Consider the following 27,576-nt stretch of genomic DNA (forward strand, 5'->3'; position numbering starts at 1 on the left):
CCCGAAACGTCAGCCTTCCTGCTCCTATGATGCTGTTTGGCCTGCTGTGTTCATCTAGCTCTACACCTTGTTATCTCAGATTCTCCAGCATCTGCAGTTCCCACTGTCTTTGTATCCAACTTGCCAGCTCAACTTGATCCAATGAGACTCTACCTATGGTACTAGCCAGCTATTAGTTACCTTATCAAACGCCTTACTAAAGTCCATTTAGACAACATCCACTCCTCTTCCCTCATCAATGATTCTTATCACCTTCTCAAAAAACTTAATCAAGTTGGTGACACATGACCTTCCTTGCACAAACCCATGCCATCTATCACGAACAAGTCCATTTACTTCCATATGTGAATAAATCCCTGACTCTCAATATCTTCTCCAACAGCTTCCCTACCACTGACGTTAGGCTCACCAGCCTGTAATTACCTGAATTATCTCTGTATCCCTTCTTAAACAAAGGAACAGTGTAGGCCATTCTCCAGGCCTCCGGAACCTCGCCTGAGGCCAAAGAGAATTGCAAAGATGTCTGTTAAGGCTCCAGCTATTTCCTCTCTTGCCTCCCACTGTATTCTGGGGTAGATCCCATCTGGCCCTGGGGACTTGTCTACCTTAATGCATTTCAAAATACCCAATGTTTTCTTCTTCATTATGTTGACATGCCTGAGAGTATTCACACACCTTTTCCTAACCTCAGCATCCCTCACATCCTTCTCTTTGGTGAATACCAATGCAAAGTATTCATTAAGGATCTCACCCATTTCCTCTGGCTCCATACATAACCTCCTTCCTTTCTTCTTGAGTGGGCCTACTCTTTCCTTAGTTACCCTCTTGTTCCTAATATATGTATAAAATGCCTTGGGATTCTCCTTAACCCTGCTGGCCAAGGACATTTCATAGCCCCTTTTAGTCCTCCTAACACCCCATTTGAGCTCCTTCCTACTTTCTCTATATTCTTTAAGGACTTTGTCTGTTATTACTTGCCTGGGCCTTTGGTAGCTTCCTTTTGTTTTGACTAGGCTGATATTTTCCCCTATAATCCAAGATTCTCAAATCCTGCTATTCCTGTCCTTCATTTTCACGGGAACATGTCTCTCCTGCACTCTAATCAACTGGTCCTTAAAATATTCCCATATGTCAGGTATAGATTTACCATCAAACAGCAGCTCTGAATCCACATTCTCAAATTCTTGCCTAATTCAGTTATAGTTGGCTTTCCCCCAGTTTAATACCTTCATCCAAGGTCCACTCTTGTTCTTTTCCATAAGCATCCAAAACCTTACAGAATTTATGGTCACTATTTTCAAAATGCTCGCCCACTGAAACTTTGATCACTTGGCCAGGCTCATTTCCCAATATCAGGTCCAGTATGGCCCCCTTTCCTTATTGAATTACCCACATAATGTTTCAAAAAACGCCCCCTGGACACGCCTAACAAATTACTCCCCATCCGAATCCCCGGCACTCAGGGAGTCCCAGTCAATATGGGGTAAGTTAAAATCATCCTCCACGATAATGCTGTCATTTTCATATTTTTCCAGAATCTGACTACATAGCTCTCCCTCTATCTCCTGCTGGCAGCTGGGAGGTCTGTAGTACAATCCCAGCATTGTGATTGCACCCGTCCTATTCCTGAGCTTCACCCATAATGCCTCACTGCAAGATCTCCCCAGGGTGTCCTCCCTCAGCACAGCTGTGATGTGCTCCCCGACCAGTAATGAAACTCCCCACCTCTTTTGTTTCCTCCTCATTTAAGACATTGATAAAGTTTGCTTGTTTAAAATATTGGATGTGATGAACATTAGTAAAATATGTTCTGTATCAGCTAACCTGAGTGTGAGTAGCAATATTGTTCAAGTTTGGAAAGTTGGTGCAAAATGTTTTCAAAAACTTCATAAGTGACATGTCTTTGTTCACCAGTAAAGGAATGGCCAAGACACTGTGAAAATATCCCTCTAGCTTTGCATTGTTGCCCTAAGATCATAGAATCCCTACAGTGTGGAAACAGGTCCTTTGGCCCAACAAGTCCACACCAACCCTCAGAGCATCCCACCCAGACCCATCCCCCATCACCCACCTAATCTACACATCCCTGAACACTGTGGACAATTTAGCATGGCCAATCCACCTAGCCTGCATGTCTTTAGACTGTGGGAGGAAACCCCACGCAGACACAGGGAAACTCCACACAGACGGTCGCCCAAGGGTGGAATCAAGCCCAGGTCCCTAGCGCTGTGAGGCAGCAGTGCTAACCACTGAGTCACCATGCTGCCCCAAAACTGCAAAGTATCCATTTATGTCAAGGATAAACGGTTAGACTCACCATATGAGGTGCATTGGTTATATGTCTCTGGGTAGGATTTCCATAGGACCCTATCACACCAAGAAGGAACATTTATTCTTATCTATAATAAAGACAAAAGACAAAAGGTTTGATTAATAAGCTTAAATGTGTCTTCAACTGATATTAACCTATGAGTCTAAAGTTACTTCCTTCCTTCTTCTCACCCTTCTTAAATGATGAAGCAACATTTGCAATTTTCTAACTAAAAAACACATTTCACAGATCAAGAAAGCTTTGAGAAATTAAGACAAATGCATCTGTATTTCCCTCACCTGATTCTTCTAATGTTCTGGATTAGAAAGCCACAGGTCTTAGAGGCTTTTTTGCATTAAGTCCCATTACTGTCTTTCTTATTCATATTAGATCTAGATAATCCTTCCCTTTGACTTATTTTTAGGTTCCCTTCTATTTCTGGTTGTTTGCCCTCTTTCAATACTGTGAAAACAAAGTCAAAATACTCATTAGCAAGTTTGCCACTTCCTTACTGTTCATTATGGTTTTGCAGACTTCAACCTTAAATCGGCCCATTGTACCTTTCTTGAATCTCTTAACATATTTTCAAACACCTTTGCTGATAACTTTAATGTCCTTCACAACACTTTCTTCACCTGTTATTTTGTTTTTTAGAAACTTTTTCTTCTTTTTATAGACTTCACAACTTGCTGGATGCATTAGTTTTGCTTTTGTTAAAACTAATAACTTAGTGCTCTTCCTGACCTCATTTACTAATCCGTGTTGCTAAATCGCATGAGTGGAATCTTTGCCTTTTAGGAATATATTTTGATTTTGTCCTATTTGTATTTAGTTTACCCATTGACAATCTACTGCAGACAATTCATTCCTTATGCTGCTAAAGATTGTCTTGCTTAAACTTAAATCTGCAGTTTGAGACTTGTTACAATCCTAGTTTATGTTATTACAGAACAGGTCTGAAATATGGCTTAATGGACCATATTTTTCTTTTATTTGGGTTTTAGCAAGGTGGTCTTTCACTGAAATATTAGCACACTATTCTTCAGATTTGATATCAACAATAAAACAGGAATGTATTTTGCAAAAGAAATTAAGAAAAAATACAACATATTTTCATATAACACAAGTTTAAAGGTTTTGATACACATGATAAGATATAATCCCATTATTTTCAAGTGTCCTTACATGAGAGAGAATTTGCTTATGACATCTACACAGTTTAACTAAACAGATGTTTCAATTTCTGGTTTTGAGAATCTGATAGCTTCTTTCTTGAGTATTCACAAAATTGAGATTAAACTTTCTCAGTTTCAAGTAACCCCTTAAGTATTTAACCAAACACTTCTGTGTCTGGAGCTTGCAAACTAAACTGCTCACTCTCAGGTAGTCTGTTACTCAACAGTTCTAATCTAGCCCCTTTCTTCAGGAGCAACTGTTTGATATAAGCAGGACACAAGCTATGGGTACTTGTTTTAAACTAAAAAAAGTTACAATTCCAGCTCCTTCTAACTGAAGTCTAATGGACTACACTGATCACTCTGTTCACTTATAGGAATTTTCCCAATGTCAACAAATTTGCACTAGCCTCCAAGAACTATCAGATTGTATTTTTAAAAAATGGGTCATGGCTTCACTAAACATTACAAGTTCATTATGTACCCCCTTCAGGCACACAGACCAAAATCCACACACCACTAGTTTGAAACAAACTCAGACATGACATTAAAATGTATACATAAATCACACACCTTATTTAGACTCTCTAGCTTCCCTTGTCACATTCAATCATGTTATGACCGTTATTTGCCAGATGTTCCCTTACCAACTATTTCCAAGATATTCCTATAATGTCCAAAATCTTTTCTTGTAAGCTCAAAAACAACACTTTTTAATGCAAATTAAAATCAGATGGAGGTTAAAGATGAGCTGACCCCTCAGTTCCGTGGATGCCATTGGGGTAGGGATGGGGGGATGCAGGTGGTGGACAAGGGTCTAGGTTAAAATTTTTCAACAAAACTGTCTCAGTTATGTTTTAGAAATTAATTGCCCTCACTATTGGAGCTGTACTTCTTCTCCCACTCAATGTTAAAGATTAAATCACCTATTGAAGAATGGGATCATCCTCTTCTTGTATTCCCTACTGCATCATTGCTATCAGGTAGTCTGTAGGTAACTCCTTCCAGAGTCTTGCATCCTTAGCTGTTCCTTAGCTCTATCTAATGGCTATTCCACTGCTGGGTCACCCTACTAGAATCCTTTACTTCTACTGCTACCATTAAATATTTTATCAATGTAGCTATTACTTGCATCCTTTCCCAATTTCTCAGTCCTTTCTAAAGATTTGATATTTAGCCCTTTATCATGCTCAGTTTGTAGGCAGGTCTCTGCAATCCCATCATACCATGGAAGGTAAATCTGTTCTTCAAATTCGATGAATGTATTTCTTATGCTTTTGAAAGTCCTAACGGTCTTCATGATACCTCAAAGCCCTCTCCATCATTTTCTCACAAAGGGGGAAATTAGCAAAATAATCAGGAACAAAAACAAAGTTGCTGGAAAAGCTCAGCAGGTCTGGCAGCATCTGTGGAGGAGAAAACAGAGTTAACATGTCGGATCCGGTGACACTTCCTCAGAACTCTTTTCTGAGGAAAACAGGTGACCTTTCCTCAGAACTCTTTTCTGAGGAAAACAATGTTCTGAGGAATGGTCACCAGACCCGAAACGTTAACTCTGTTTTCTCCTCCACAGATGGGGTCAGACCTGCTGAGCTTTTCCAGCAACTTTGTTTTTGTTCCTGATTTACAACATCCGCAGTTCTTTTGGTTTTTATTTAGCAAAATAATCAGCCTGATGGTACTCACCCCAGTGGTTTTATGTTTTTGCCACGAGTAAATGTCTCTGGTATTTCGCTCGTATCGATAGGTAGGAGGGAAAGTGATTTCTTCCTCACCTGAGAGATGTGAAAAAGAAGGTTGAGAACACAGTGCCACAGTTTAGAGCCTTTTGTAAGTGTGCAAGTATGGGATGGTTATTGTTTCAGCTCTATAGCCTTCAGCTTAGACCTGAGCTCCGCACACTGCCATAATGCTAAGGCAGAATTAAATGGCCTGCAACATAAGCTGTACCTCCCTTTTGCTTAATAGACAGGGCAGTCAAGGGTTACAGACAGACAAGTAAGTGGAAGTGAAACCATAACCTGATCAACCACCATCTTATTGAATGCCAGAGCAGGTGCAATGGCTGTGATGAAGTGGAATGTCATTGGATGAATAATCCAAGATACCAGGTTAATGTTCTGGGGATATGGGTTTGAATATTATCAAGGCAATTGGTGAAATTTGAATTTTAGTACAAAATCTGGAATAAAAAGACAGCTGCAAGGCAGCCATGTAACCACAGCTAATTGCAGTAAAACACCCATTTAGTTTGTTAATGTCTTTTAAGAAAGGAAGTTGGCCACAACAGCAGAGAATACTGGAGAAACTCAGCAGGTCTGGCAACATCTGTAGAGACAGACAGACAGAGAGAGAGACAGAGAGAGAGAGAGAGAGAGTTAACACTTTGAGTTCAACATAACTATTCTCCAGAACGGGCTCAAAATATTAACTCTGTTTCCATCTCCACAGATGTTGTTGGACCTGTTCAGTTTTTCCAGCATTCTCTGTTTGTTTCAGATTTCCAGCATCCACCATATTTTGCTTTTATTAATAAGAAATTGGCCATCCTTACCTGATCTGCCCTACATGTGACTCCTGACCCATAGCAATGTGGCTGACTTTTAACTGCTCTTTGGGCAACTAGGGATGGACAGTAAATGCTGACCAAGTCAGCAATGCCCATATCCCATGAACAAATCAAAAAAGAAAAAAATATATCCAGCTTTTGGAACCCAAACTGAATTTCACATCACCACAATCTTCAGGCTTAAAACCGTTTTACAGTACTTTTCCAAATTTAATGGCATTCGCACTTCAAAAATATTCCTCCCTTGGAAAAAATATAATTTTGATCTGTGGTGCTATTTGACATGAAGAATTAATCCATTAAACACTACTATTTATCAACAAAATATCTGACTATTCAACCACTAACTGTCAACAGGGCATATGTGGACTACACATCTGAAATTGTGGAAGGGTTAGTGTTGGGTTCTACTGAACATTTCCTGTAACTTTGGAAACCCAAAGAAATAGTATAAAAGCCATTTATGCCAGAGTGGTAGTTTAGGTATTTTACAATAACATGGAGAAATTTAATACATTTCAATCATCAGAATTTACTTACAGAATTTCAGAAACACCTTTCTTTTCTCTTGCTCCAAGTTCAGTTGGTCTACACTCAGTAATGGCTCAAACTCCTTTTTGCTGATGTGACTTAAAATATCCTGAATGATAAAGTATTGGATTTAGAAGTCTTTCAGTATTGTAATATGTGTCATTGAGTTTCCCCAAAAGGTCAATTTGTGCTTTAGTACCACAACCCTGCCCATTGTAATCATTTTATCCACTTTCAAGTCTCATCCACTCATCCACCGGTAAATTTTCACAGATAGCAGTGGATAAATAGTCTTGGAGGCAAGACCAAAGGTGGTAGAGCTGGCAATTTCCAGTTACCAACTGGTATGCTGGATTGATGGTATATTTCTGCCTTCAGACTGTTTCGGCGCAACCTACTTTAAAGATGGTGGCAGATAATCATCTGCAATTCAAGGGTGGCCATTTAAGCCAATTAAAGTGCCTACTAAGGCCACTCTTCATTGTCAGCTGAATTGGAATTTCATCAGATTTCCATCTTGAGTACTAAAATATGGATATAAGCATTTCACCAGCAACTTCCATCAATCTATTTTCTGGAAGGAGATCATAGGTAAATATGCTACACACTGTCAAAATTGAAGAAATTTCACTCTTTATGTCCATCTTAGGCTTCACACCAGCTGCCAAGTAGCATGACTTCTACTGACACCTGCAGGATGGCCCAACCCTTCAGAGCCACAAGAAAATGGAAGTTTTAATAATATAGTAATAGTCGCTCTAAGAATATTACAGAAATGTTCAAAATGATAACTTTAATAATAAAAATTGAAATGATGAACCTAAGGTGCCCAAAGGATTTTCTCCATTTCATCTTCAAGGAACCCTGTAGCTCTTACTGAATATAACACAGATACAGCACAGTCAATTGTTCATTGTGCTCCAGGCGGGTTTTACTTAGGTCCCATTGCTCCTTCAGGCATGGGTGTTCATGGTGACAATCCTAGCCCTGAATATATGAAGCCTTATGCCCATTAAATAAATAAGATGGTTTTACAAGATAAACAATTAGGTCATTTCAAAGCCAGACCTGGCTGAAAAGGGAAGGAAACCTTGGGTATTCATATCTCATAATTGGAAGATTGAATCGGAAAATCTACTTGAATAAATGAGTGTCTGGAATGAGACACCCATAAGTCCCCTAAAAATAAAGCATGTAAACAGGCAGTTTATGAGAAAAAAAAATGGAGGCAGGTAGGAAGCTATTCAAGGTTGCTAGCTTTCGCCTAATATGCCTCTCAGCCTAAAGGCATAGAGGAGTTAGTTATAACAGGCAAATGAGTGAATGCCATTGCATCTGTCTGAATGCTGGACTGGTAAACCTTCACTATCATGGGTTGTATGTTCATCATATCCATTCTGGTTATATGATGTGTTTGAACTAATGCTCTTCATTAAACCACATGAAACATTTAAACTAAACCATTTGTGACTCCCCAACTTGATTTGGATGCAGAGGTTCCGTGAGAGTTTGGATTACTCAATTAACTTGGCAGGTAACAACTCTGGAAATTGACACAAGAGACAAGTAAATAGATTGCTGGATGAAGAGAGCTAAGGGATGCAGTGAGAATTCAGGAAGGTCAAAATACAAGAAAATAAAAAAAAGGGAATTGGCCTTTTCCACATGTTCCTACAAAGTTTTATTTTCCTGAAACATGGATTCCAATAAAGAAGATGATCCATACCTGGATGTCCATATCCAGACGATAATTAAGATCTCCAAACCAGAAAATATGAGTGAAGCGTAGAGCAATATCAAACGAGCTGAGCTGCTTATCCCCCAATGATAACAAACGGAGTATGTCCAAGTAATTCTGGTTTCGCCTAAAACAGAATCAATTATAGAAGATTACAGCCAAGGAATAGCAGGCAATTCAGTCTCAGAATCATAAGCTGAGAAATTCAACTCGTACGGAAGACAAGTGGAAAGTCACTGAAAAAATGCCACAGGAAATATTTACTTTAAATTATTGTCACCCTGGGAGATGCAAAATATCTCCAGCTCGGTGGCAACTATTAGCAGTTCTCCCCATTCTCCGACTCAGATTATCAGCAGGCTTAATGTAGGAATCATATTTAATCCAGTTTTCCCTGATTAACTTGCTAATTTTACAGAATGGCTTAGGCCTGATGCTGAAGTTGCCTTGTGCGCCACACCAGTGTACCAAGATAGTTCTGTTCTCATTTTGCAACCAAGTTTGAAAACAAGTTAAACTTCCTAGCCAGAAATTTCTGAAGAAGGGTCCCGATCCGAAACGTCAGCTTTCCTGCTCCTCCAATGCTGCCTGGCCTGCTGTGTTCCTCCAGCTCCACACTGTGTTATCTCTGACTCCAGCATCAGCAGTTCTTACTATCTCTAATGTAATGCTTTTGCTTAATGAGAAACTGGCTCTGACTGGCACTGAAGGCTCCATCATACATTCATTCTTCCCCAGCACTGAGTGTTTGGTCCCAAACCAAATAGAGATCAGGTACTTCTCCACAGTAAGGAAAATTTAGACATGGTTTGTGTCTAGCCTGTTCAATGTGACTGAACCTACATTCTGGTTCCATGTATTGCTTTAAATAAAGAGCAGTTGACTGAGCTGCAAAATTTCGGATAAATTTCACTGTGAATAGGGATTATGCATCGAAAAACATTGAATTTATGTTATACAACAGACAGATGTCTGAAACAGGTATTGGAGAATGCGGTTTATATGAATATCGCATCTCATTTAGAGAAATAAGAATCAACCCTCCTGGCACATTTTACATTCAGCCATGCTATCCTTCAAGTAGATGGGCATTCACAGACTTAGTCAGCACTGCAACATTCATTCAGCTGAAAACCAGGAGGTAATTTCCACTTCAACTGTTTCTATCACACACCAGGAGAACATATGAGGAAATATTACATCGCAGCCTGTGATTTTCTTTTTTCCATTCATTAACGTTAATAGACAGGAAATTATAGTTACCTCTGAAAATCCCACCTTATGTTTTGCGATGTAATATTTCCTCATATGTTCTCCTGGTGTGTGATAGAAACAGTTGAAGTGGAAATTACCTCCTGGTTTTCAGCTGAATGAATGTTGCAGTGCTGACTAAGTCTGTGAATGCCCATCTACTTGAAGGATAGCATGGCTGAATGTAAAATGTGCCAGGAGGGTTGATTCTTATTTCTCTAAATGAGATGCAAAATGCGATTGCAAAACATGGTCTGACATTGTTTAGTTGTTGAAATAAATAAATGCATGTACCTGAGGACTTTTTCACTACCAGATGTCAAGTGACAGTTGACAAAACCCAGGGACGTTCCATTAAATAAGAATGAAACTCCAACGGCACCTTTATTACCTACAGAGAAAAGTAAAGTAAGACAAAAAAGAAAACAGGTTTTGGCTAGTCAGCTACAGAAAATGAAACAGGTGTGTTGAAAATACGGAATGGGCTCATTTTTACATAATTTCCAATTTCCTTTCCCAACAGAAAAACTGGTGTCATGTGTTACAGTCCATCAGTTCACTGTCAAATATTGAAAGAACCAGCTGCTTGTGTGGACCACAGCTTTCCCAGAATATTTCGACAAGTCCCAAGGCTCAGTTTAATCATGAATGCAAACACAAATATGGACCAGATTAATATCTATCCAAATGAGTTTTATTCAAATTCTTTGGAAACAGACTGCGAATATGGATGTGTTAAGAAAGAAAATTCATGGTCACTATTAGACAAGCATTTAATTTCAGGTCTATTAATTAAATTTAAATTCCTGCAGCTGTCAGGCTGGACTCATGTCTAAGAGCATCAGCTTGGGCCTCCAGATTCCAGGTCCAGTGACATTACCAATAAGCTGCACCAGGGCTTTCCACCCATCTTCCATCAACGTTGAAGTGGGGTTTGAAAAGAACAGCTGTGGAAATTTTAGGAATAACTATCTAACTTTACATAGTTATTTTGATATTTAAAAAAAGCTCTGATAAATTGTGCTTAGTAAGGTGTGTATCATCAGTTCATTCCAGTTCACTTCTAATTCTACTTCCGAAAAGGAAGTGTTCCCATCAACTGTTCAACTCAGGGCATTTTCTACATCACAGTGACTTACCAAATGTATTTGCTATTCCCGTTTTAACACTGGACATATTGATGTGACTGACTCGGTTCTCATGGTCTGGTTTGATCAACACTGCAATTTTAATACTCCATAGTGAATGTGTGGCAACCTGCAATACAGACACGTTATTGAGCAGCACAACAACGTAATAGAGACAGTGACAACTGAGTAAGCCCGTACACATTTTAGTAAATTCCAGCCTCTTTCCATTGACTCAGATCAATTTCAGATCAGTTACGTGACAGTAAATCAACAATATCCCATTGACTCAAATGTCATAAATATAATTATTGCTGGAATGATATCACTAAAATGTACACTATCATCTACAGATGTGATTGTGGATGCTTCTAATTGGTGGACAATTGCCAAAAATACTTCATGTTCATGAGTTTGGTACTAGGGATGACAGGACTGTGATAGGAGAAGAGCTTGATTCAACTGGGTCTGTGTTCACTTGAGCTTGGAAGAATGAGAAGGGAATAAGATTCAAACAAATAAAATTTTAATAGAGCTAGAGAAGGGAGGATGTTTCCACTGGTTGGAGAGTCTAGAATCAGTCTCAGGATACAAGGTAGGCCATTTGTGACTGAGATGAGGGAACATTTCTTCACTCAGAGCGTGGTCAACTTGTGGAATTTGCTACCACAGTAGACAGTGGAGGCCAGTCTACTGAATATATTCAAGGAAGAGATTGATAATTTTTTCGTTATTAAAGGCATCAAGAGAAAGCAGGAATATGGCATTGAGATAAAGAATCGACCACAATCAGATTGAATGATAGAGAATGTTGGAAAGGGTGAATAGCCTACTCCTTTTCCTAGTTTCTATATTGATGCATGCCTTTTGCTCCTGCTAGTTGGATGCACCAATGTAACTACGGCTGTACCAGTCATTGACAGAGCTCTGAATGGGTAAAATTCCACGAATTTACAGAGCTGTCACATCATCTGAAATATTAACAAAAAAGCAACATAAATTGGCATGATGTGTGACTAATTTGAATTGTGGATCACCCCCATGAACAGTACCTGCCAAAATCACTTTGTCAAAAGTGCCAATACAGCATGTTTGTTTCAGCTATATTATTACATGAGGACTATCAATTTGGTGCCAACAACTAATGTGCTTGAATAGAATGAGTTGTTGTCAATTATGCATTTGTTCAAATTGCTTGGCACTTCATATCCTATATCTCTGCATTTAATGCAAATTCTCTTTTGTATCTGCATATAGAAATCTCAAGGAAGCCCACTGATTTAATTCAATTTGTTAATTGTGTTAACCTTCACTTATGATCTGCTTGCATTTTGCTATTACCATCTGTTATTCAATTTGAATACCAACTTAAAATACAAACAGGTGAAAGTAGGCAACAAATTATTACTCACAGATTCCTGTTATATAAACTGACACATTTTTGTTATGCTATCAAAGTTATAATTTCCCTGGAATTTGAATCCCTACCACTTTGAAGTCCAACTCTGTTACATCTTTTATCCCAGCTCTCAGGAAATCCACCCATTCCTTGTCGCCTAGCGAGTTTTCCTGGGTCCCAATCACATAGATATCATGGGGTATAGTGGCTGTTGTTTCATCTCTTGTACGCCCAAGACCTTTTGACATCAGCCAAGAAGCAATGCTTTTTGGAGGATTAGCAGCACCTGTAAAGTATTTCAAAAGATCTTCCATTATTGAATTGTTCATTTGATTTCTCAAATTAATTTTTCACATGATTCCCTTGAATAATGTGTTTTTGCCTGAAAAGTCATGCCAGTACCTTGACTTTTCTCTCCCTTCATTTTTATGTGCCATTTCTCAATCACTTTTGCCTGGAAAAAGGCAGAAATTGGACTGAAATAGTATTTCAGAGTTTTTTGTTGGCCAACTGCAACACTTCTCTTCAATTGTCTTCATCCCTTTAAAAATATCACTTGCAAGCAAATTTCCATCACCACTGATAGTGTTCACCTAAAACCTGCTCAAATTTGTAGCTAAACCTAAATTACACAATTGCTGACTATTGTGGCTTGATCTCTATTGGCATATTGCCCTTAGGTTGTGAACGTTACTATTTCTTAACAGTTTACAGGGGACTCAAACTAGTATCAGAAAATTGTTGCAGTATTGTTGGACTTACCGAGAGCAGCCAGTTCCAACAACATTCAAGAAACTTGATGATACTGAGAACAAAGCAGCTCACTTTATTGACATTCACATCCACAAGCACCAATGCACAGTAGCAGGTGTGTAACCTCCACTGAATGCACTGAGGAAATTTATCAAGGCTCCTTTGACAGCACCTTGCAAATCCATGACTACCACCAATTAAAAGGATAAGGCAGGTAAATACATGGAAACATCACCACCTGAATGTTCCCCTCCACGTGAGTCACCATCCTGGCTTAGAAATATATCACTGTTCCTTCATTGTCTCTGAACTCCTCCCTAACAGCATTGTATGTGTATCTACACCAAATAGATTACAGCAGTTCAAGAAGGCAGCTCACCTTCTCAAGGGCAACTTGACATGAGCAACTAATGCTGGTCAAGCCAGCGATGCCCACATCCCATGAATGAATATAAATAAAGGTTCTTCAAAAAAAAAGTATTACACCTGTGGAATTATGAAAAAAAAATTCTATTTATAAAAGAAACAAACTTGCTGCCTGACTAGATCCTGCTCCCTCCAGTGCACCATTGTGATCTCATTGGTGTCATACCCATGCAGGTATACCCGTGGATTCATGCAAAACAAACTTATTTTCTTTAAAACAACATAGAGAATCAATGATCTGTGTTGTGACAAGATGGAGTGAAGATGATCAGGTGGTCTCTCTCATTGTTTGGGGACGAAAAAGAAGTTTCACAAGGTTAGAAATAGCTGACTTGTCTGGGCAGAATGTTAACAATGTAAGTGATAGTTTTGGAACACATTTTTGAGAAGGCATTAAAAATGCAACAGATTTTTCCTGTAGATTTAACAGCTCATATTGTCAATGCCTGCAGAAACTAATGAATAGTAACTACACAGACTCAGTGACAGTGCTGTGAGATTGTCCAGGGTCAGGATGAGTCTAAAGAATTCTATCACAAGGAAAAGCAAACGCTGACAGTCAAATCTCAATGGTAAATTTGTCGGGGAACCATTCATGTGGACAGTAGGAAGGTTGATACTACAATCCCTGACAGAAGCCAGTTTGTGATAAGAAATATTAATGATCACATATCTTGAAAAGCAGTTTCACAAGTATCTTCTCAGTCAGTCCTACAGACAAAGCAACCACGGAAGGAAGAGATCCTGTGTACCCAAAGAAGAACCCTACATAGTGTTCATGAAAAGATAGAGTAGGGGGCTAGCCTTTTACATACAGACTTGTAGAATGAAGCCTAATCTTCACAACAGAGAACTCAGCTATTACTTTGAGTAGAACAGAAATGTGCTGTTGCAAGAAGTGAGCTGTTGTTAATTCATCACCAGAAACTTCCAATCTGTATTTTCTTCAGTGATCCAAAAATCAGGCCTGCAATGCTTTCAGCTTCTATTTTGTAAGGCAAGAGTAATAGTGACTTTATGGACTTTATAAAAATCTACATCTTTCACAATCATCTTTCCTTGTATGCATGTGTCTTATGAATGAGAGATTGAGTGCTGTTGCAAAAAACATTCCACATGATGAAAAATAAACATTTCCTCTTCTTTAAACTTATGAGCAAATTGATCTTGTATCTGTTCTTGAGGGTCACAGTGCTCAAGGGATGAAAAAGCTTCTTCCTTCGCTATCGTTAGTGTGGAAGTGGAAAAGAAACATACTCACCTTTGTGTCTGAGCAGCTTGCAGTTATAGATTGGACTGGCCTAGGGACTGATTCAGAAACACCATACCCAGAAGTTATGCAGCCCATTGAATGTACTGTGCAATTTTCTGATATAATGTTTTTCTAGGTGCGCACAATCCTTCAATAACCTACCCATGTTCCAGGTTCCAATGAAGATCGATATCATGTCTGGTTCATCCTGCTGAGAGTGTATGTTCTTCATCAGCTGAAGGAGCTGGCAGAAAGCTTCACGCTTCTGTAGGGAGAAGTTCCAGGAGTATCGTTATTAGAATGATTAAAAACTTTTGCACAAGTGCAGCAACAAAGAATACCAGCATTATGAAATGCACAAGTCAATTTCACACTCACTGTAGAAAATAACAGCATCTACAACATGTCAAGAACATAGGAACAGGAGTAAGTTATTCAGCTTTCCCACCCTGCTCCACCGTCTTATCTATTTGAACACTTTGCCATTTGCCACCTTATCCCCATAACCCTTTATGCCATCGGTAATCAGAAGTCTATCATTCTCTACTTTAGCATACTCAAAGACTGGACTTTCACAGCTTTCTCAGGGGGACAATTTCAAGATTCAGAACAAAAAGTCCTCTTCTTGGTCCTAAGTAGTATGCCCCTTATTTCTAATTTCTGCCCCATGGTTTTAGCTTTCCAAGCTAAGGAAAGCGTATTATCTGCATTTACCCTGTCTATTCCTTTAAGTTTTTTGTTTTTTTGGTTTCAACAAGATCACTTCTCATTCTTAAAAACTCTTGAGAATACAGGCCCAGTTTGCCTAATTTCTCTTTGTAGGACAGACCCTCCATCCTGGGAACAATCATGGAGTCAGAGTTGTACAGCATGGAAACAGACCCTTTGGTCCAACTTGTCCATGCCAACCAGATATCCTAAATTAATTTAGGTTTGTTTGCCAGCATTTGGCTCATACCCTTTTAAACCCTTTCTATTCAATTACCCATTCCAGGTGCCTTTTAATTGTTGTAATTGTACCAGCCTCCACTACTTCCTCTGGCAGTTTGTTCCATACACGTTTCACTCCCTACATGAAAAAGTTGCCCCTCAGGTCCCTTTTATATCTTTCCCCTCTCACCTTAAACCTATGCCCTCTCATTTTGGGCTCTCCTACCCCAAGAAAAAGACTTGGTTACTCACCCTATCCATGCCCCTCATGATTTTACAAACCTCAATAAAATCACCCATCAGCCTCCAACGTTGCAGGGAAGATAGCCCCAGCCTATTTAGCCTCTCCCTATAGGCCAAACCCTCCAACCCCAGCAACATCCTTGTAAATCCTTTCTGCATGCTTTCAAATTTAACAACACCCTTCCTATAGCAGGGAGGCCAGAAATGAGAACAGTATTCCAAACATGACCGAACCAACATCCTCTACAGCCGCAACATGACTTCCCAACTCCTAAACTCAATGCACTGATCAATAAAGTCACGCCTTCTTCACTATCCTATCTACCCGTGACTCTACTTTCAAGGAAGTGTGAACTTGCACCCCAAGGTCTCTTTGTTCAGCAACATTCCCCAGGATCCTACCATTAAGTGTACAAATCCTGCCCTGATTTGCCTTTCTAAAATGCAATACTTCGCATCTATCTAAATTAAACTCCATCTGCCATTGTATTCCATCTGTAGCAATATGCTTAGGAGGTAAGGAGACCAAAAATGTGTATAATATTCCAAGTGCAGTCCTGACCTATTTTACATGCCCTCCCTCATTGAAGTCACACACAGTCTTGTACGTGATTTACAATTGATGGTATTCCTATAAACTGTGCCCTTGACCTTCTGGTTGTTTGAAGGCCAGAGAGGCTATGGAAAGCTTGACAATGTGCTGCTCTGCATCCTGTGGATCGTACAGACCACAGCTACATCATGGCAAGAATGGATATTTATTTGTTTATGGTGGATGTTGGTTATGGATAATGCTGCAATAATCATAGCACAACTTTTAAGATTGATTCAAACGCCATCATAAATTAACAATGTGAGCAAAAGTTGCCTGAAATGGAAAGAAATCTACACCTATTCAGCAATGACTTCTTTCATCTGGATAATGATTTATTTTAAAATTTTATTTATACAAGTAACCAGAAAAAATCTCACATTTCCACAGAGCTTTTCATAAACACCAGATGTCTCAAAACACTCTACAGCCAATGACGGATTTTTGAACTGCAGTCACTGTTGTAATTTAGGAAACATAGCAGCTGATACACACACAGCAAAGTCACAAAAACTGTAATATGACCTGTTTTAGTGATGTTGATTGAGGTTTACATATAAATAAGGTAGCTCTTCTGCATAAAAGAACAGAAATTGCTGAAGAAACTCAGCAGGTCTGACAGCATATGTGGAGAGAAAATAGAATCAATGTTTTGGGTCCAGTGACTCTTCTTCAGAATGCTGAACTTGAAACGTTGACTCTGCTTTCTCTCCAGATGCTGCCAGACCTCCTGAGTTTCACGAGCAATTTCTGCTATTGTTTCAGATTTCCAGCATCCAAAGTTCTCTGTTTTTGTTCAGCTATTCTGCATAATTACATGGCAAAATCTCTTACATGCAGCCTAGTGGACAAGTGGATCCTTACTTTAATATTTATGTGAAAGATGATACTTCTGACAGTGCAACATTCCTTGGGTACATGAGCTGTTAAGTGATTTGAACCTGAAATCCTGTGATACGAAGGAAGAATAAAAGCAACTAATCCCCTATTCAATACAAGTAAAACAGATTCTGGAAGGTCTTGTGCGCATAACATACCCTTGCATTTTCAAAAATGAAATCCCTCTGCTGATTTTTCTGATTTTCTTTGTCAGTCACAATCTGTAGTGTGTTTGGCGTGCTCTGATATTTAACCAATTGCAAAACTGTAAAGCAAAGAGATTTAAAAAGAATGTCAATGCTCCATACTTATCAGCAGCTTACAGGCCAAACTTAGGAAAGAAGTCTAAAGGTGCTTCATCTCTTCAGCCTAGAATGTAAATCTCTGACAGGAGATCCTGTAGAGATATACTAGATTGTTACAGGTATAGAAGAAGTTAACTCAAAATATGACCTTAAATTCTGAGAGTTAAATAAGAAATTCTAGTTTCAAGTTGGTAAAAGGTACATTCAGAGCTGGTATCAAGAAATTCTGTTTTCACCTAGAGAGATCAATGTGTGAAACAGACTTCTATGTAAATTGGAACAATTATTTCGGACATTGATGTGACTCAACGTAGGGCTATCAGAATGAATAAGTTAAGAAGGGCTAAATATAGCTTCCTTCCGGGTAATTAACTAGCAGCTTTGATGCATGGACTACAGCCAATGAAAACTGAGCAGAAGGCTAGATACTGGGATACTCCAGTTCTGAGGAAGAGTTACTCGATCTGAAACATTAACTCTGATTTGTCTCCACAGATGCTGCCAGACCTGCTGAGCCTTTCCAGCAATTTCTGCTTTTGTTGTTGAGGCTAGATACTGGGCTTGACTAATAACCGACTCTCCTTACTTTTATCGTACAAAATAGATTCCTCGGGTGAACCAGCAGCTTTCTTCGAGATTTGAAGCTTCCCCCCATCCACGTCAACACTCAACGTATATTTCTGAGTTTTTCCAAGCTTTACCTAAAATGTAAAAAGAAACAGGCACTTTTACCTGAGCAAGATCATTTCGCATGACCACTAAGACCCTTCTTTGCTTCACTTGCTGAGTTTGTAACAAGAAATGCACTGCTCAAGTGCTCCTGTGTCACCTTGATTGTAAAGGATTTGATTGATGATTATGATGAACTAGTTGATCTCAGCCAGAATTAATAACAGAAGTTTGCAAACACCATTGATACCACTGGATTAGGAACCATTAAAATCAGTCAGGGTTCCCACTTCTGCTCAGCATCCAGTGACCTCTACTTTGAGCATGAAGTGAGGGGAGGTTTAGGATAATGGTCAACAGAAATGTTTATACAGGCTGATGGTGTACACTTCCTCAATTCAGAAAAGAAAAAAAATGTCAGTTAGGTACAGTGCCAGAGGTCTTGTGCAGCTATAACCCTGCCAAGGTTTTGAACCTTTTAGGGCAGAACAGTCCAATCGGACAAATGATCGTCCTCTGATTCAAAAGGGACTTTGAAAGGTCCATAGCATAATGATGCATGTGCTCATAATGTCATGGACTACTCATGATTGCATGAGTTCAGGATTTTAGCCATGCTATATTAAGGACATGTTGGGGGATTTCTGTGACTCTTGCCATAGAGGGACACCATAGCGAAGAATCATTATTGGACTAAAATCAGGGACTGTGAAATCTGACCTGCCTATCCTATCCCTGAGCAGCAGAGACAATGAATAGCACTGGGAGAAGGATAAAGACCAGCAGGCAATGCCATCCAAACTGCTTTTTTTCCAAACAGTCTTGCTTCACACCTGGTCCAAGCTTGGTGTAGTGACTGGAGATAAACACTCCATTCCCCATAGTATCAATCCCTTTCCATGATAAAAACTTATCGATCAGAACTTGTACTTCTTTGAAAAAAAAAGAAAAGCTTTTTCTCTTTTACCTCAAAGCTCTGAATTGGGATAGGTTTAGATGCATTCCTGCCATTGTTTTCAGGAGAAGTTAAGTGAGCAGGTAATTCCACCCTGTGTGTGACCATCATCTGCTGCAAACCCTTCCACACCTGTCAACAAATAAAACCACAGTGAATGAAGACCACCTGAACTTTGTCTCGAGAATACAAGTGGACTATCTGTATCTTTTCATATTTTGGCATTGATGCACAAACAGTGGCAGCTGGTGACATCGTAAAAGAGCGAAAGAATACTGGGAGGACATTCTAAAGGTTCCAGGATAACTGAAATCGGTCAACAGCGCAGGGAAGGAATGCTGACAGAAGAACATCTCAGATTGCAATCGTTTGACCTCACCCAACTGTAGGGCCATCCTTGGTTCCTCACTGTTCATTTTTGACATTCCCCATTGGTGACAGGATACAATATCCGAAGGTTAGGGAACTGTGCTAGCAACCCGTAGGTTGCAAGTTCAAATTCCATCCAGGCAGGCAATGTTATTGGCTGTGAAACCTGTCTGCCTGTTGGAAAGACCTGTCTGGCTCACAAACATCCTTGGACAAGGGAACTTTCCTGCCCTACCCAGTCTAGCCTACATGTGATCCAAGTTAATTTAATATCCTCAGGATAACTGCGGATAGACTGTGGCTTGACAGCGTTGCCCAACTCCCAAGAACAAATGAGAAATGTCACCAGGGCTTTTTTCAGAAACGCTTTCCTCATAAGCTTCATCAACTGCAATTTATCCAAAATGCAGCTGTTTACATCTTGTCCCACAGTGATACGTGAATTTTGCCAGCAAAGCAGGGTAAACCTCTCCCAGCTGCCCACTGGACCCCCCAGTCACATTATTTCAATGCCAGAAACTCTTGTCTTTGGCCCTCCGGCCACCTCACCTAAGGATCTGCAAGAAATCGAGAAGTGTCAGTTTAACCATGCCACCGGAAGCAATGGGAGGCAAAGGGCTCATCATACTTTTACACTGAGGATTGTTATTGGGTGGGTGGGTAAGGAGCCATGTCATAGTGACGTGAGGTCGCATGGAACTGGTGCCTATGTTTGTTGGGTCCCAGCAGGATGCTCTTCCTTCCTATGCTGGAAGGATGAGAGGAGATCTAATTGAGGTACATAAGATGCTAAAGAGGATTGACATTGATGTTACAGTCAACAAAGCACAACAACTCATTTACTTCCTCAGGAGGCTAAAGAAATTTGGAATGTCCATAAAGACTCTTACCAATTTTTATAGATGCACCAGAGAAAATATCCTATCTGGATGCATCATGGCTTGGGATGGCAACTGCTTTGTCCAGGACCGTAAGAAACTAGAGAATTGTGAGCACAGCCCAGGCCATCACGCAAGCCAACCTTCCATTCATTGACTCCACCTATACTTCTTGCTGCCTTGGGAAGGCAGCCAACATAATCGAAGATCCCTCCCATCCTGGTTATAATCTCTTCCAACCTCTTCACTTGGGCAGAAGATACAATAGCTTAAACACACACACCAACAGATCTAAGAAAAGCTTCTTTCTTGCCGTTATTAGATATCTGAATAGACCTCTCAAATTTTAAATTTAATGTTGATCTCTCTTTTTGTGCTTTCTCTGTAGCCATAACATTGTATTCTTTGCGCTGTTCTACTGCCCTAATGCATTTTCTATGATATGATCTGCCTGTACTATACAAAAAACAAAATTTTTCATTGCACCTAGGTAAATGTGACAATAATAGATCAAATCAAAGTAGACACAGAAAGATGGTTCCTCTTGGTGGACAAATTAGAATGCTAGAATGCAAGGTCATATTTAAAACTGAGACAAGGAAGCATCTCTTCCCTCAAAGGGTTGTGAATCTGTGAAATCTAAGTTGAAAATCTTAAAGGAACACCACCTTCATGACATAACATCATGGAAAATCATTTCCTTTCCAACCTGCTTACAGAAACATAATGAGGTAAAGTAAATACCAAAGTGAGTTATTGACTACTTAACTGGGATATAAATTGATAAATATATATCCTAGTTCTTTTAATTTCCCAAATATGAAGAATGAGCTCTTAAAACATTTCTTACGTCGGAAATCTGCATTTTGAAGAAATTCCCCCTGCAACACAATTGCTTTTTAACATCTCATTGTTGTGGCCTCTCCATATGAGACGGCAAATTGTTATCAATATTGCTGATTCTGTTCTTGTTCTGCCACTATGACCTCTATTTTCATTATTGCCAATCCTACATGTATTTCTGAGCTTCTTATCTCTGCCTATGACCTCTTGTGCATTCTTCTCATTCTTCACTCCATCACAGAAAAAAGGAGTAAAGAATTTGGCCCTTGGAGCCTGCTCCAATTGGAGATTCATGCTTCGATGGCAGTCATACCTCTAACCAGCTAAAATATATTCACCTTAATTCCTTGTCTAAGCCATTCCAGATCCTGCACTCATCCCCTTCCTCCTTTAAAGTTCACACCTTTGACTGAGTATTTGGTCACATATCTTAAGCTCAATGTTATTTTCATAAATTTTTCCTCACACCTCTCTAAAAAATTTTTATATTATATTTTTCCATTAAAGGCATTATACAATTGCAAGCTGCTGTTGAATTATGGGCAGAAACAGAAATCAGGCTGTGTGTATTCAAGCTCATGTCTTACTTTGTACAGCCGCAAAAGAGAAGAAACTTTCATTCCACTGGATATAAAAGATGGAAGTTTAATATACTAGCCCATGAAATGATTCACTAGACCCAACACAATCTCAAACTAGATATGGAAACTGTACCCTTTCTTCCATGTTTGGCAGCAAATTGCTCAGATTTTTAATTTTATTGATGAGGACTTCCAGCTCATTAGAACCACTTGGACTGAGAGGCTCCTGTGAAAATAGAAAGATGAGCAATCAAACATTGGACATAAAATAAACTTGGCCTCTAAGATTTTTCTTCTAATTTAATCAATGGCAGGTTTTGATCACATAATGGACAACAACCCACAGGTACATGTAGACAAATTCTTGTGCAATCTCAACTTATTCTAATAAACCAAAATCCTTCACATTAAAGAAAGAAGGTATTATAAGAATGTGAGTAGACCCTTTCTGAATCTATTCCACTATTCAATTTGATCATGGTTCTTTACCATCTGAACTCCAAAACCTTTCATCCCTCACTTAATAAATCTGTCAATCCAAGTCTTCACAATTTTGACAAAGTGAATGACCTCAGATTTTACCACACTTGACTCCATTTTACTGCTACAATTGATCTGCCTGTTCTGATTAAAATGTATTCTTCAGGCCCACATTATGTGCATGACTCCAAAGTCAGACACTCATTTATAAGAGCTATCATTAGCAGAAGTGCCTCTGAAGGACTGAGTCATCGAGGTTTACAGTATGGAAACAGGCCCTTTGGCCCAACTTGCCCACATCACCCAGTTTTTACAATTTGCCTGTGCTTGGTCTATATCACTCCATACCTATCTCATTCATTTACCTGTTCAAATGTTTCTTAAATGACAAAAATGTACTCACCTCCACCACTACCTCTGGCAGCCCATTCCAGACACTCACTACCCTCAGTGTGAAAGATTTGTCCCTCTGGACCCTTTTGTATCTCTCCCCCCTCGCCTTAAACCTATGCCCTCGAGTTTTCGATTGGGAATAAATAGCAATATAATAACTTACTCACATCCTGAGAACAGGTACAAAATAAAAGCTAACATAAAAGAGGTATTAGAATAAAAATGTGATCTTTGATGAAACATTAACTCTAGTTCTCCATCCACAGATACTGCCTGGCATATGTAATGCTGCTAGCAGTCACAGCATTTTGCTTTCAAGTTTAGCAACTATTCTCAAAGTTAGCAGCTAAAAGTATTGATTTTATATTTTGATATATCCAAATTTTAAAAATCATTTTGTCTTTTCTAACTATATTCAAATTTAGAGTGTTAATAAAAGCAGAAAAATAGGTTCAAGGAGCTGTGGAGACTCACGGTACACAGATTGTGTTTTAATTGTTGTACAAACTGTTATTAATTCAGTGACTTTAACATTATCAGAATCAATAAAGCTTCTACAGCAGTAACCCCTGCACCTCCTATCATTTACCTTTATGTTATCATGACCCTGGGGGCTTCTGCAGAAAGTGGTTGGAAAATTGTGTGGAAATATTTTACATATTAACCTGAAGATCTCAACAGTTAATGATGGAGACTGTGCACAAACATACACTTGATGTTCTAAGAAAACAGCACTAATCTTTTATCATTGAATGCAGGTGTTTCATAGACAGCTTCTGTATCTATTGTCTCAACTGGACAAATGCAAGAAATGTAATGGAATCAGTACTTCGACTGATTTTCCAACTCCACTGCAGTAGCTTCACTGGACGTTCAGCAGAAAATTCATTGCTGTGTACATGATGACTGTGCAGCTTTTCTAGTTACGGTACATGAAGTAGGACAGAGTTAATGCTATCCCTAATAAAAACCAAAAGAACTGCAGATGCTGTAAATCAGGAACTAAAATAAAGTCGCTGGAAAAGCGCAGCAGGTCTGGCAGCATCTGTGGAGGAGAAAACAGAGTTAACATTTCGGGTCCGGTGACCCTTCCTCAGAACTGATGGTGGCTGGGAAAACGTCAGTTTATATGCAGAAAATAGGGAGGTGGGTGGGGTAGGGAGTAAACGATAGGATACAGCCCAAAGAAAGAGAGAGACAGTTGGACAGACAAAGGAGTTGCTAACGATCAGGCTGGGAGGGTGAATATTTGTTGATGGGGCTGTTAGTGACTAACAACAGGGGGTGTGTAATGGTAGGCTATGTGGTAACAAGGCCTGGTGTGTGGGGTTGGGGGGCTGGGACATGGGAGAGTTTAGGCCCTAAAATTATTGAACTCAATATTGAGTCCGGAGGGCTGTGGTGTCCCCAAGCGAAAATGAGGTGTTGTTCCTCCAGTTGTTAATGTTATCCCTGCTTTTCTCATCATGTTGCTTTGAATTTCCTCAGGCTCAACTCAAGATGCATGACTCAGTGAAATGATAACCAATTCGCTTTCTGAAACTGATTCCTTTTCTTTCCAAAGGTTCCAGGTTATCTATTGGTACTCACATGGAATTATGCTGCATGTGAAAGGCAGAGTATCCTGGACAAATGTGGAAGTGTCACAAACAAACAGGTGTTTTTAAGTGTCATTCATATCTTACCTCTTTTTTGACTGTGTTGCAATGGGTATTCCCGGCAAACACTTGCACTATTGCCTCAAGGTTGGTGGACACCAGATCTATCTCCCTGGTGAGAAAAACAGACAGTGAGTTGAAACGGATAGAGGACAAAGATGGCAATGAACTTGAACTAATAGACCATTCTAAAAAGTTCATCTTGAACTTGTGTCTCTGAAGCATTTAAAAACTGGGGATTTCCTCAAAGTTCCCCTGAAGAAATCAACATTCATGTCATAACATGGGAGTCCCTGTCTTGTACCTGGCTAAAATGGAGACAGTTCATCTTGGAAGACACTAATCTATACTTGTTGGAAATCTGCAGAGGCAAAGGTTGGAGAGAGTGCAGAAAATCTCGTAACAACGCATCCAGCCAATCCATCAAGCACCACCTGCCTTGTCTGTGGTAGAGTCTTCAGCTCATGCATTGAACTTATCAGCTATCTCGGAATCAATTGAACCATAGCGGAAGCAAGTCATCTTTGATACAGAGGATACTTCGCATGAAGACCAAATGCCTTTTTAATTAATTTCTTTATTTTTGTTTTACTTATTCATTCATTCACAGGATAAGGGTGCCATTGGCAAGGCCAGCATTTATTAGCCGTCCCTAATTACCCAGAGGGCATTCAAGTATCACCCACACTGCTGTGGCTCTGAGCTCACATGGAGGCAGTTTTCTACCTAAAGGACATGAGTGAATCAGATGGGTTTTTCCTAACAATCAACAATGAAATCATGGTCATCATTAGACTCTTGATTCCAGATTTTGTTTTTAGTATTGAATTCAGATTCCACCATCTGCCATGGTGGGATTTGAACCCAGGTCGGCAGAGCATTACCTGGGTCTCTGGATTAGCAGTCTAGTGATAATACCACTAGGTCATCGCCTCCGCTGTTTTAAGAGGATCAAGGGTTAAGGGAAGAAGGCAGGACTGTAGGGTTGAGAAACATATCAGTCACGATCAAATGGTCGAGTAGACTCAATAGGCCAGACTTTGCTCCTATACCTGATGGTCTATGGACTTAAGCAGAATGTAAATATCTGGTAAGGTAACTGAGGCAAATATTTAGGAAATCAAATGCCTTTAATGCAAGTGGAAAAAGTTATAGAAGGGTAGGGAAATTTTGTAACAACTGCGTAGAGCAATGGAGAAAACCAACTTGGAGAACTGCATTTGGTTTGCTTATTTCAGTGGGAATATACTTGCATCAGGCGCAGTTCAGAGAATGATTGATAGACTGATTCCTGGGATTAAGGTGTTGTTGTCTGAGGGAAAATGAGCAGATTCGGCCTACACTCATTGGAGTTCAGAAGAATTAGAAGTTTTTTTATTGAAACATGTAAGACCCTGAAGGGGTGCCTGGCAAGGTAGATGATGACAGGATTTTTCATCTGATGAGGTAACTGAGATCGAGGGGACAGAGTTTCAAGATAAGGAGTCCCATATCTAAGACAGACCATGGAAGGAGTATATTCTCTCTGTGTTGTTAATCTTTGGAATTTTTGCAAAGAGCTTCTGGGCAAACCACCAATTTGTTCCATTTCCCGACAGGCGACCCAAAGACGGGGCATTGAACAGGCTTCATGCAGGACAGAATTCACTAATCCACCAGTGGAGGCTAGGTCAGTGAATATATTTAAAGTTTAGGTAGACAGATCTTTATCTGTTCCTGATATTTATCAAGTGATCCTTGTCTGATACAGGCAAGGCTTGGAAATGATAAGAGCTTTATATGGCAGGAAGCATTTTATGAATTTGTTTTTCTGAATATTCCTCCACAATGGCTCAGCATGTTGAACATGTTTGTAATAAAACTCCAATTAAAGGACATAAAGTAAATATCGGTAATGCACAGCAGGACTCAACAGTTCTTATGGTTTTTTTTAGTGCTATAATGACCAATTCTGATTATAGGAGTCTAAAAAGGAACAAAATATTGGCTGCTAGTTCATGCAGAGAATCTTTGTTGAAGCGTAATGTTGGTCTACACCAAAATCAATAATATTTCTTTCCTACTTTGCATGCATTGATGAACTATCTGCAAATTTTCAGGGTTTTCTACATTTATTTTAGGATATAGAATTTGCTGCTCTTCAGAATGATATTAGGATATTTGAACATTGATGGGATAGATCCGAATATAAAACAATCTAATAGATAATCTCATTTTGATGCTTACTACTGTGATGATGCTGTGGCTTTAAGAGGTTATTTTGACCTTTTTTTAAAAGAGAGGTTGTAAGGCAGAGGTTTTGAGCAGTCTGCCAAAACCACTAAAGTGAACAATTTGTGAGGACTTGGGTTTTTTTAAAAGTTGGACTAATAGAAGCTGCCTGGCTGGGCGTGGCCAGCTCTCACAGACCAGGATTTGTAGGGGATCTAGGCCCGAAACGTCAGCCTTCCTGCTCCTATGATGCTGCTTGGCCTGCTGTGTTCATCCAGCTCTGCACCTTGTTATCTCAGGATTTGTAGGGGTTTTTTTTTGCTTTTAGGTTTCACTTTAAGCAGTTGCTGTTGTGGGCTTAAAGAAGTGGAAGCTATCTTTTCCCTTTCTTGGTTACAGCTAGAAATTGGGGTTTCTCTCTGCTGCTGGGTTTCCTGTGAGACAAATCACTTTTTCAGAACTTACCTTTTTGCCAAGGGGTGTGTTTGTGGGATGTTACTGCATTGGTATGGTTAGTTAGTAATAGTTATTTTGCGTTGTTAATCTTTGGAGTTTTTACAACAAGCTTCTGGGCAAACTTTGCCAATTTGTTCCATTTCCCAATCTTTAATTCTTTTAAGTTTTCCATTAGAGTTAAGTTATTCTAAGTTCCTCTTTCTTATGTTGCATCTTAACTATAGCGTTTAAATAAGTTGGTTTTTTGCTTAACGTGAAGTAGTTTGATCAAGAGAATTGCCTCTGAAACAAGTACATTACATTTGCCTTTAAAATAAGAAATATTAGGGTCTAGGCTACTTTATTAACGTATTCTGAGGGGGTTCTCATCTGGTCCGTGACGCTACTCCAATAATATAAAAGGATGCAAGTGTCCAGGCTTGCTCCTGAAACTTACCTGTCTAGGTCTTTGCATAACCTCATCATGGTTTTGTTGAGATGTAACAGTGTCATGTTCCCTGCACCAATAGCATCAAGGTCCTTGTGAAAGCTCATCTTCAAGTAGTCACTCAGCAAAGGAGCATACTCACTGTTGTAAACAAGGCAATTGTAATTCTGCACAA

At 39.4% G+C, this 27,576-nt stretch overlaps 1 protein-coding gene across 1 annotated transcript in view; it reads right to left on the bottom strand.

The window, feature by feature from the left end:
• Positions 1-27,576, bottom strand: part of LOC109927453 (phosphatidylinositol 3,4,5-trisphosphate 5-phosphatase 2-like) — a 76,400-nt gene that overhangs the window by 35,669 nt on the left and 13,155 nt on the right. Inside the window, exons 3-16 of the mRNA XM_048605144.1 lie at positions 27,411-27,542; positions 24,335-24,419; positions 21,910-22,002; positions 19,118-19,237; positions 18,068-18,182; positions 17,335-17,441; positions 14,695-14,797; positions 12,191-12,387; positions 10,715-10,832; positions 9,870-9,966; positions 8,313-8,451; positions 6,596-6,695; positions 5,173-5,261; positions 2,318-2,399 (exon numbers count right to left, since the gene is read on the bottom strand). Coding sequence (XP_048461101.1) covers positions 2,318-2,399; positions 5,173-5,261; positions 6,596-6,695; positions 8,313-8,451; positions 9,870-9,966; positions 10,715-10,832; positions 12,191-12,387; positions 14,695-14,797; positions 17,335-17,441; positions 18,068-18,182; positions 19,118-19,237; positions 21,910-22,002; positions 24,335-24,419; positions 27,411-27,542 — 1,577 coding nt within the window. The remainder of the gene's footprint in view (positions 1-2,317; positions 2,400-5,172; positions 5,262-6,595; positions 6,696-8,312; positions 8,452-9,869; positions 9,967-10,714; positions 10,833-12,190; positions 12,388-14,694; positions 14,798-17,334; positions 17,442-18,067; positions 18,183-19,117; positions 19,238-21,909; positions 22,003-24,334; positions 24,420-27,410; positions 27,543-27,576) is intronic.

The sequence above is a fragment of the Rhincodon typus genome, chromosome 14 (assembly GCF_021869965.1).
Source record: "Rhincodon typus isolate 14 chromosome 14, sRhiTyp1.1, whole genome shotgun sequence".
In the NCBI taxonomy this organism is placed as follows: Eukaryota; Metazoa; Chordata; class Chondrichthyes; order Orectolobiformes; family Rhincodontidae; genus Rhincodon; species Rhincodon typus.